We start from the raw sequence: 12,375 nt of genomic DNA, 5'->3' as shown, positions 1-12,375 counted from the left end.
AGATAGGGCATTTTCGAACTGGCTGCCGAGATAGGTCGATCTTCCACTCATATTACTATCATACATATTACATACAAAACAAAACGTACATAAAACAAAAACTTTAACAAATTCATGGAACATGAACATATATACTTAGATCTTTTTTTATGCGGTACATGCGTTCCTCAGAAAGCCGCATAAAAAAGTTCTTTACTTGCATATAAAAACAGGGGATGCGTTCCAGCATTTTCAAAAACCGCATAAATTCAGATACTCCATGTAAAAAATTCTAAAAATGCCCCATAAAAAATCCAGTGAGGCAATAGTAAGCAAAAAAATTAACCAAATTATTTCTTCACTTCAACACTTATTATTCCATGTAAATATTAATGAAATAAATAAAATTTTATGTGTATTTTAACCAAAAACAAAAAAAAATACCACAATATATACATGAATTATTTATCAGAAGTATTGTCTCTTACTCATTGGAAAAAGTAATAAAAACTCAAAAAAGCAAAGTCGCTACAGCGAAAAAACGGTTTAAAAACCCTCATAGATTCAAATCCGCATAAAAAACCAGCATAAAAAGATACCTAAGTATATATGTATGTATGTACGATATGTTACCACTTACATATTGCTGTGCAAAATCATCAAATTAGAAAAAATTTAAAAGTCGAATTTAATTAAAGTATGCGTAAGTTATATAAAATGCTAAAAATGGGCTTCAAACGAAGGAGTGGTAAGATGTCCTTACTTTTAATATTTAGGATAATAATGAGGGTTGCCACCTGTTTAAAAAGTTAAACTCATAGTATTTAATAAGTGCAAGGAGTTATTAAAAGCTGGGTATCAAATGAAATGGGTTTAAAAAGCCTTTACCTGTGTGAAAAATCGAGTTTAGCTACTTATTAACAAAATCCCAAACACGAAGACAATGGCGAGCCGAGCACGGACCGGAAGCTAATATAAAAAATATAAATCTTTGTCGTATGAAACGAAATAAAAATGAATCGAAGTAATGACAGATGGCGCTGGTCAAATATTGACTCACAGAAGATACTCCTCATTACATGCATATTCTTACTAAATGATTAAGGTGAATGTAGGTCTGCTTCTCTATTTCTGATTTTTAATATTTGTATTGATTCTACGTTTAAGTTTACCAGGTCAAAACGAAGGACTGATCCTATTTATTTATTTTTTTTTACTTTCAGGCTTGGCCAATGGTTAAGAGGGCGTTCGAATTTTATCCAAATCAAGAATTCGCCGACATTAATGTTATCACAGGTAAGTCACATTAAATACCAGTTCTTACTATTGGAATTTTACTTTTGTGTTTTCTAAGGGGACGTTATCAATTCGTCGCAATATTTTTTTTTTTTTTGTATGCATGTTACCGCATAACTTTGGAGCTCGTCAATTGAAAATTCATTTTCTATCGCAAATTGATTGAAATTACTTGATTTTTATTTTTTCGATAAAAAATAATGATTATTTTGTTATTTGTATTTTTCCAATTAAGAATAATGATTATGTATTCGAAAAACTCAAAAGCTATGCCAGCGTGATTTCCGACGTATCCTTTTCAGAGGTAGTGACACCCTTATAAAAGGAATAAGTCCCAAAACTTTCAGGTCAAAATTTTAGTTGGTTGCGTCTGTATGACTTTTTAAATTTTAAAAATAATCATTATTTTTAAGTGGAATAACAAAACCCAGTAACAATTATAATCTCTCATATAAAAATTTAGGACAATATTATAAAATACGTGAGCTCGACAACGACAAAAAGTCAAAAGCATGCCTTCGACAGGGTTGAGTGTAACATCAAACACATTTTGCATGGAGGAAGGGCAACATTTTTGTCAATCCGTATGGATTAAAGGATAGTCTAATAGTGCAACATTCAACTTCTGTTCAAGAATAATTTTGACATGTCCCATTTCTCTTTTTCTTTTCACATCATCCTTTACATAAACTCCCAGTAACAGACAAAAATATTTGAAGTTTTATAGAATGAATAAATTGTGCGATTTGCCTGTACTTGAAGGACTTTTTAGAAAGCAAAGCGCATGTTTAAATGATCCCCCAATTTAAGGCTTTAAGACTGTTTGTAAATACTTAACCTGTAGCATCAATTTTGCCAATTCGTTGATCATTTATGGATTTAGCTGTGGAGCCTATATTCTTCTGATCTTCTGCAATTTCTGTCATTTTCGAGGTTTTTTCTGGGACCTCCATAGAATTGGAAATCGAAAACCAAAATTATTGACTATGACCAAGGAATGTTCTCTTGCACTTTCGCGAAGTCCTCCTGATCCTTCTTGATCGGGGAGATAGATGGGTGGTATCGTAGCTCTAGTTGAGGCGTAGGTTGTTGCTTCTGTCTACCATTTCGTGTGTATCCATAATTGTAGCTACGATGGTAACCGAGTAAGGCTGAGTATTTTCGGAACCCGAACGGTTTTCAAAGCACTTGTATGATATTGTATCCGCCCCTGAAAGGAGGAAGAAAAGGAGTATATTCAGGGATTTTTACGAAGATAGATAAGAGAGGTGTCTTTTATTGAAAAAATATAAAATGTCTTATAAATATTTTTTTATTTTTCAATAGACTTAATTAAGCTCGTTGATAGCAAACATGTTTTCACAATTTAGTCATCTCAGTACAAATTCTGGTGGAAATAATAGTTAACCTGCACCGATTTTGCTGAAACTTGACATGTGCTCTAATTTTGCTTAGGAATAGGAAATTATTAAAATTTGGTAAATGTGGGATAATTGCCCCTCCCTCCACTCTTGTGGGCGGAAACATAAAATTTCATCCGATTTCGATTAAATTTAGTTTGTACTGTCCCTTTAATTAGAAAAACCTAAATGTAAAATATGGGGAAGATTGGATCACTATAACGTCTACAACTCGCAAAAAATATGGTCCCAATCATTAAATGTGATAGTTTGTGGTAGTTGTTGTATTCTACTTTCCACTCTCAGAAAAGCAAAGATGTACTTAAAAATTACATAGATGTAAATATTCTCATTTTTGGTGTGACTTTTCCATTGCTCGAAAAATCCTTTTCGCGAAATTACGCAAAAAGAAGCTGAAAATCGAAAAATTGGAAAAACGAAATTGCATATATTTGCAAAGTCGCGCGAAATGATCCAATTATATATTCGAAAACTAAATAAAATTCTCTAAAACATGCCTCTAATTTCAGGACCTGGCGAACCAGTACTCACACTTTATTTTACTAATAATCTTTAGGATCTACATTTCAAAGTCAACTTTTTGATAAGAAAAATAGGAAATAACAGTTGAAAAGGAAACACTTTCTTCGATGGGTTTAGCGCCAAATGCAACTAAACTGATCAGTCGGTATTGCGCCGATTCCAGTATTTTTTCGGAACCGTACCGTTCGAAGGAGAGTGCGTTATTGATCTGAAATTTTGTATTTATGACATTTACTTTTCCCTCTCTAAGCCCAACTGGTTTTTTTTATCAACTGTCACCATGGATTTTTTCCACCTGCCTTCATATAGTCGAAACACTGTGCGTCGGTATGGATTGTCCTCGTCCTACGTCCTACATATGTAAATTGGGCGAAAAAGAAGCTCTTAAGAGGGTTTTTATATCGAGTTTCGCAAAAAAAAAACATCGGGGCGTTCTCATGTTCATGCGAAAGACATACCTGCACTTTTTACCTGCTGTAACGGAAATATTCAATAATTCCTTTACTACATACATATATTCTATGAAAGCGCGTTGGTTTCATTAAATTTATGTATTTTTTCTGCATTAGCTTACGGATTAAGTCATTACTGACATTACAATAAATTCCAAATGTACATACATACATACATACAATTGTGAAATGCATCACAGACACAAAGCCAACGCTCATAGTCAATTAAGGATTCCCGCGTGAAGTATTTACAAATCATTAGCGCTAAGTGATAAATAATCATTTAATACACATAGGGACCAACGAAATCCCAAATAATTTAGTGATCACACCCATCCGCATAAGTACCTTATGAAAGTGCCCTGTAAGGAAATCCACTCGTACAAAGCTGATACCGTTGTATTGACTTTAAAACCATAATTTCCATTTTAACTAATAGAAACCGGTGCGGTCAACGGTTATGAATGCTGTAACAAACATCATAACAGCCGTTAAAATTGGACTGCCATTTTGCTGATCAAATTTTGCCGTGGTTATAAGATTTTTTTTTTTTTTTTTGATCAAGAGAAATCGTTCAGATTAAATTTTTCGATCACTGACAGTTAGTTGTGAGTAATATGATTGCAAGTTTTTGTGTGTGGGCTTCTTGTTGTCTTAATATAAGCATTTGTCACATATCGCTACCACACAACATTCTCTGTATGTATTTCAGTGTTAAAAACATTTAAATCCTGAAAAAAACTTGCTAAATAATTTGCTAAAACGTAATCATAAATAATCCAATGGAGAATAGCTTCTTAGTTTGATTTAATATCAAAATTTCATTGATGTTACCACCAGTACGCTTTGTTCCAAATGAAAATATGGCTGTCAAACTACCAAATTGCCAGCGATAGATGTCAAGCAAAAAGCGCTGACATATATTGCAACCCATGAGAAATAAATGGTCCTATTGGAAATATATTTAAGATTATCACATAAGTGTTTTTTCCTGTGGAGACCGGGCCTTAGAAAGGTGGGAGGTGTCAAGCCTCCCAATTTTTGTTTTTTTTTGTGTACCAGCCTCCAATTAAAATTTTTTTTTAATTCTATAGATTTTTTTTAATATTCATCAATTGAGGAAAAATCTAATGTCGATTCTCCAATTTTTTGAATCGATTCACGAATCGAATCGGAACAAAAAAATCGAATCGGAAGGGCTCGATTAATCGATTTAAAAACGGCATCTCTAGAACACAGATGACTCGCGAATCATACGCTTTTATAGTTTTATCCCAAACGTCTCATTAATATACTTATCCTAATTGTAAATAGCCAGCAAAATTTATTTTTGAATTTTAAAACTATTTTTAACTGACTCCAAAACAGAAGAAGGTTATCAATTCGTCGGAATACATATATATATTTTTATATATATTACCGCATAACTTAGTACCACGTTAACCGACTTCAATAATTCCTTTTTCATCGGAAAGGTGGTACCTTAAGGGTGGTCGTATACTCGTTTCGTTTAGTTCCGATAATTTTATCATGAAGAAATTAATGGTACATCTAAATTGTTATATGAGAATTGAAGTCGGTTGTGTTTTTTGCTTAAAAATTACTTGTCATATATCAGTCCACTGTATGAGGTTCTGAAAGCACTGGCATGAAAACTAGACCGGTATGGCAGTTTCTGACATTAACTTTTACTGGAGTGAGTCCATGCCAGTGCCGGTTTATATTACGCGAGCAACTGGACTGGTATACTGGTATCGTAATGTAAGGGACATTCTACCGTTTAAAAATTATCGAAAAAATATCTTTGGTCGAAAGCATAAAATTCCCAAAATAACGATAAAACTTGGTAGAAAAAATTCAAATCCAAGTTTAAAGTTTATTGCTGACTGAAAAAAATAAAAATTAAGAAATAACGATTTTCAATTATCAAAAAAATAAAAATCTTCTGACCCTATTCATTAAAAATAAAATAGGTTTAAAGAGCCTTATAAATTGATGTTTTCAAACATTTTTAAAATTATAAGCCCAAAAGGCTAAAGCTAAAGCTACTAGGTTATTATTGTTTAACGTCTTGATGTGTCTTGATGTGGTCACACGAAGGAGAGGTTTGCCATTGCCTACCAAAGGGCGACCGCTATTTTTATTTTCTTTTATTTTTGAGGTTAGTCGGAAACTGTGCTCGATCCCAGGCCTAGCGGAATGTAGTGCGCACTTCTAGTCACCACACCGCAGCGGACGTCAAAAAATTAGTTAACTTTAATCAAAAAATCTTCGCAGCATACCCGAACCTCCAAGTTCATTTCATTAATTTATGTTTTTCCATTAGGGTATATTTGCATACACATAATAGAAATACGCCGCAAAAAGTGCGACTAATCCCAGAAACCTCCAGGAGCAATCGTAAAGGAACATGCGACTTATACCACTTTTGATTTCTTTATATGGAATGAACTGTTCGCTTTTGTTCGAAGATATCCTATGAAGAGACTGATTGCTCCCGTTTATACCCTAACGGGTATAAAAAGCGACTAGTCAATTTTAAAAAATAAAAATTTGCGCCAGCTGCCATTCGAACCAGGCTTCTCAGGTTTGTTAAGCAAATACTCTCCCTATGTGCCAACGCCGCACCTAACATTTCATTGACTAAGTGCGTACATATCATTAAATCGTTAATTGTACCCGTTAGAGATGGGTCGGGACTAGTTGCGCCTAATTGATGCTCAATTGTACCCAATCGAGACTAATCTCGGAATACTCTATTTAGAGATTAGTCGCACAGGGTATACGAGTATGTAAACCTAAATACGTAAGTAAATTATTTGGATATTAACTCTCTTTATCAACACCTCGTGAACTGCTGCGCCAGTCAGACCGGCACTACTATTGCAGAATTCTAACAAATGACCAATAAGTAGCACGAGCAACTAAATACATACAAACATATTTAATATTAAATTCATAAGACACATAGACCAATGGGGGTATGGGCTTTCCGAGCCAAAAGACGGTGAAGAAATGAGATATGGTTACGTGTTGCGACGGACCACAATGAACAGCTGTTGGCAAGCATGACATTTCCAATTACATACATATATACATATGTATAGGCGTATGAAATCACAATGTGCGAAACGCATGAAAGTTTTACACACATTTAATTGCCCATAAACTAATAAAGCAACCGCATGTGGAAACTAATGCACACTTTAGTACATTTACTGTAAATGTGACTGGGTGTGCGTAGAAATTGAGATTGAAAGCCAAAGATCGTTACCAAAAGTGCAATAAAATTAGTAGCAATAAGTCGGCAATGAAATACTTTTCAATAGAGAAGTCAGCAATACATACATACATATAAACCATGTAAGTGCCCTTACAAATCGATAGAACTTTGGCGTGATAAATAATTCTTAAATAATTCTATACTAGCAGGGCTTGGGATCTATTTTTTTTTTCAATCTACGAACTACGAGTCAGCCTCTTATAAAATTACCTTAAAAATCGTGGCATTATTGGCATATTAGTAGCTTTTAGGGATCCACCAAAACGCGCATCCGAACAAAAACTTTCTTGCAGAGGAGCCCTCGCCAAGGCACGTCAGAAGGCATCATTACGAACTGACGGACGAAATCCAGAGGTTCATAAAGCAACCTCTGAATCCGACAGCATATCGACAGGCCTTGAGTGGCATTCGCACGGAGTCAGTCTCAAGTTATGTAGACTCCCGACCTGTGAATGACGTTCTGGGCACACAACCACCTGACGCGGACGAGAGAGAGCTTCGTCTGCCGCGGGAGACTGGGCCCACAATAGCCCAACTTCGGCTACTGCAGCAAGTTAAACTCTTACCTGAGAACATTCGATGGAGATGTGCATAACCAATGCCCGGCATGCGGAGAGAAACCCCACGACTCGAAACATTTCTTCGCATGCCCACTAAACCCTACTTAAATGACGCCTCTGCCCCTATGGACTGACCCCATGGAAGCTGCATGCTTCTTGGGTCTTCCGTTAGTTGAGCTTGATGACAATGATTGAGAGACTAGCCGATCTGGGCGGGGTTGTTGTAGAAAGATGTAAATTTTAATGATTGTTAATCGATATTGAAAACCGCCTTCGACAGCATAAAAACAAAAACTGCCTATACGTCGCGATGCCCGATTTAGTATTCGTGTGAAACTATATATTGGAGCTGTGTAAAGTTAAGCTGAACAACATCGCCAACTCTGTCAAAATGGCAAACTTTGGACTGAGTAGGTAAATGAGAACTAAAAGTGCAAAAGCCGCAGTTTTGGCTATTTATTAAGGATATACAGCAGCACGTTTTGGTTTTAAGAAAACATATATATGTATATATACATACATACATATATACGTATTTATATAAACGTACGTATGTATAGTATATACATACATATATACATATGTATATTGCGTCCGTTTTCACTACATCTCGTTATTTGAGTTGTAGATACAAACAGTACAGCCCCACCAATTTAATTTTTCGTTTTATTGTTCCAATTTGCCCTTCACTGCACATACATACTATCTGCTCATATATTTGCATAATTTTCAAAACATTTCATTCCTTCTATTTGAATGCAGATTGCATGCACGTTGCATCCGAACCCGGCGACTATGTATTCAAAAAAGTACCACATATGCTGCCCAATACGAAGGAGGCGCCGCTCATGGAAGCAGCTATAGAAGGCCCGACGTCGGAGGTGTGTGGCCTCTACGTGATTGGTGAGCCCGACACCATTGTCGAAATAACAATGAAACACTACGATGTCAATTGTGCGACCGGCGGTCTAATGGCTGTAAGTTATAAACTTAATTCACAACAAACCCACACCAAACGAAAACAAAACAAAAACAAAAACAAAACCAAAACAAGATGGCAAAAACCAGAACAATGCCACAAAGTTGCATAATGAAGTGGATGAGAGTCGTCCCCTTTGAATTGAATTTTCACCAACACTTAATGCAATTTTCAACTTTCTTTTGTTTGGCATCTGCTCCGCTCCTCTTCGTTTCACTTTTGTAGTTTGTTGATGGCTGGGAGTTGAATGGCGAATATTTTCCAGGCATTAAGGATCATCATCGCGGGCTGGAAGAGCGTGTCGTTGAGTTTTGCAACAATTTCAAGCAGTGGTACGTGAATGGGCATTTAGGGCTTGCCCACACTCTGGCTACCAACAATTGTACTCATTTGTATTACATAAATTATTATCACTTTTTATTTTTTTTTTGCTCGCAGGCCACGTGTTGCGAATAAGAAATTCTTCCGTTCAAGTCAAAATGCTGCGCTGCTGCAGTATCGTATTCCCTTACGAGGCTCTTTCATCGCCCACGTCCGCTTTCACAAAATTACGAAACGTAAGTGTAATCTATCTGAAGTTAGCATTGCTTTATTCGAATGATAAAAATAAAAAAAATAAAAACAAATTAATTTCGCACTTGTCTTCCTTATTGCCGGAGGCAGCTTGCAACGTGCTGGTGCAGGATACGACCGCCATCTTCAATATGGCTAACTCTGGCTATCAACGCAATTGCACCATATCAGCACTCTTCCCAGCCACAGTGGCTGTGGCCAATCTGAAAATCGGCGGCAAGAATGTGCGTGGGGAAAAGGTTAATTACGATGTAAGCAAATGAACCAACACCATGGTGAAGGTGAAAAGTTCCCTAAACGTGACTTATGTACATATGTATATACTACTTTTAGTGCGGCATGTATGATGATCGCTTGGAAATCGGCGGGTCGTCTGGACTGGATGCAATCGCAATGGAGAAGGCGGCCGACGTTTGCGGCTACTCAGATCAGCAGGGTGATTATTAGTGCAACTTGCTTAAGAAATTTTTAAGAAATATCACCGTTAATTTCATGATAAAATCGTTTCTATTTCAGGACCAGAACAGGCCATTTTCTGCGGCGTGACTACGGTGCGTCTGATCTCCACTGGACGATATCAAAATCACGCTACTGTAATTATACGCAAGGCCGACGAAAACGATCTGGACATAGCCACGCTTGTATGTGCTCTGTAAATTTGTAAACTAATCCAACTCGATCGAAGAAAACAAAAAAGTGAAGTGAAATCAAGCAAGAAATAGGTATTGGGGCATAGGTTGGCTGCTTTGTCATTGATTTAATTTTTGGCAGTATTCTCAGCTAAGAAAAACACTTCAAGCCAGCTTTCTTCTACTCTCTTTTTTAGTGTTATTTAATAAATCTGCACGGATTTCCTTTGTTACAAGTATTGTATATATGTATTTGAAACCCCTTATCTCTACATGTACGTATGTAGTATGTACATAATTTATTTAAATGCAAAAAATTCTCCGGGACGGTATGTACTTGTATATGGACAACGCTCCCATTGACCGTTTAATGTTTAAAAATATACATATTAGTTACATATAGAAATAGAGATTACTTACATATACATACATATGTACATACATTTGTATGCATTTTAATGTACATTGTAACTGCAGTAAAAATTATTCATAGTGAGCTGAAAAAAAAAATAGAAAAAATACATACATACATAGCTATCACAGTTTATTCGATGGTTTATTTATGAACGCTTATGACACAAAAATAAAGCGTAAGTACTGAAAGCACAGTTTGGTTGAGAAACTTGCAGCAATTTTGTAGCTAGTATTCGGCCATAATTTAGGCGGGGGATGTGACCTGAACGTTAACGAAAGAAAGAAAGGCAGTTTATAATAATTTTGTTCGCTATACCAGAGATTCCTAAAGTAGGTTCCGTAGAAAAGTCACCAGGATTCCGTGAAATGATTAATTTTTGGCTTTTAAATTTTACAGTTTTGCTACAAGAAAAACAAAACCAAAGTACTTTTCTTTCCATTAACTAGCTTTTTCTTTTATTTTTATTTTAATTTGGCCAGCCAATTAACAATAAATCCGAACTGATATATTAAAGATGATAAAATATGACTTCCAACTCCAATAAATATATATATTTAAAAAACTAGTGCAGACACCGATTGGAATGAGTGCAACGTAAGTTTTAAAGTAGTTTTCAGCGAAAACTGGTTTAGCAGCGAAAGCATGTTTTCGATGTCGGTCAGAACATGGTATAGGACAAATCAGGGCTGGTTCGTTAGCCATCGCTTCAAATTCGGTATGAATAAGCACGGCGCACACTGTGCCCTTTTCAATTTTAGCGTTAGTGCCAAAAGTCGAGTCAATGAAACGGATGCATGAAAATAATTTTTAGACCATAAATGGGCGTGTTATATTATTAACTTATTAGTATTTACTACTAGAACTTATACTTTCCCGGGGCATTTACTTAGAAAAGGTAATAGTATTCCTCCAGCTCTTCTTGAAATTGAAACGCTAAATAATGTCAGGCTAATGTGACTATGCCAATACTATTTCATTTCAGAAAGAATGTAAATTATAGTATACAGTATTTCTCGGATATATGCACCGTCGAAAATAAACGATATTCTGTGCTTATAAGCGGAAAGTGCTTGTATGAAAATGCCGCTTATCATCACTGACTGTGCTTATATTGAAATCCTCGGTTGTATTACCGGTCTATGTAGCAAACATAAATAAATGTGCAACAAAATCCAAAACCAGTGCAAGTGAAACATAAAGGAATTTCAAAATTAACAAGCAAAAAAGTCTTAAGTTCGGGCGGAGCCGAACATTAAATACCCGGCGCAAAACTACCGCCATGTGGTAAACAAGGTTGGTTTTAGGTCTGTTTCAAACATCTTACAATGAGATAAACTTAGATAGACACATGTGGGCGGCACCACGCCCATTTTCCAAAATTCCGTTTTATAATGTCACTCGTTGTTGGTATCAATTTTGGGTATAGAAAAAGCGGGCGTAATTATAGTCAGATTTCAAGATTTTTCAACGTTTTGCCTTTATGTGGCAAGCACAATAATCATACCGAGTTTGGTACAAATTGGTAGAACGGTTACCGAGATACATATATGTGTATGTATAAGTGGGCGGGGTCACGCCCATTTTCCAAAGTTTTATTATATGCGCATTTTTTGCTAAAGAATTATTGCAAACATCAGTTTTGAATAAATTATCTTCAGTGTTTATTGATTTATTCAAGCTTTTGTATTTCTCCAAATTACCGTTATATGAGATGTGCGCGTGGTTATTGTCCGATTTTAAAAATTTCTAGTCATTTGGTATGTTTTATTAATGCCAACAACAGTGCTAATCGGTAAAGCGGTTACCAAAATATACACATGTAATCATAAGTGGGCGTGGCCACGCCCATTTGTCAAAAATTGATAATATTATTATTTTTCGCCAAAATATATTAAAATATTAATTTTGAGTGAATACGCGTCAGTAGTTACTAAAATATCGCAGCTTTCGTATTTCTGGAAACTACCTCCCATAGGCGTGGTTATCGTCCGATTTTGCCCATTTTCAATAACATCCGTCCTACGCTGAAAAGAAGTATACATACCAAGTTTCGTTGAGATATCTCAATTTTTACTCGAGTTATCGTGTGCACAGTCGGACAGACGGACGGACAGACATTCACCGCTTAATCGATTTCGTTTTTCATTCTGATCATTTATGTATACATTTGTCTATATCTATCTCGAATCGTTTTGCCTGTTACAAACAACCGTTATTTGCTCAAAATAATAAAAGTCAAAAAATAACTAAAATTTTTTCATTTTTA

The 12,375-nt window shown here is 35.6% G+C and overlaps 1 protein-coding gene across 1 annotated transcript in view; it reads left to right on the top strand.

The window, feature by feature from the left end:
• The window catches only part of LOC118736791 (corticotropin-releasing factor-binding protein), a 30,011-nt gene extending 19,487 nt beyond the window's left edge, over positions 1–10,524 (top strand). The window contains exons 2-8 of the mRNA XM_036466826.1: positions 1,203–1,275; positions 8,276–8,490; positions 8,718–8,824; positions 8,931–9,049; positions 9,156–9,316; positions 9,399–9,501; positions 9,582–10,524. Coding sequence (XP_036322719.1) covers positions 1,203–1,275; positions 8,276–8,490; positions 8,718–8,824; positions 8,931–9,049; positions 9,156–9,316; positions 9,399–9,501; positions 9,582–9,721 — 918 coding nt within the window. The 3' untranslated portion in view covers positions 9,722–10,524. The remainder of the gene's footprint in view (positions 1–1,202; positions 1,276–8,275; positions 8,491–8,717; positions 8,825–8,930; positions 9,050–9,155; positions 9,317–9,398; positions 9,502–9,581) is intronic.
• Positions 10,525–12,375: the final 1,851 nt, after the last annotated feature.

The sequence above is a fragment of the Rhagoletis pomonella genome, unplaced genomic scaffold (genome assembly GCF_013731165.1).
Source record: "Rhagoletis pomonella isolate Grant_MI unplaced genomic scaffold, Rhpom_1.0 Rhpom_scaffold_00004, whole genome shotgun sequence".
NCBI lineage: Eukaryota > Metazoa > Arthropoda > Insecta > Diptera > Tephritidae > Rhagoletis > Rhagoletis pomonella.
This window is presented reverse-complemented; position numbering and strand designations above follow the sequence as displayed.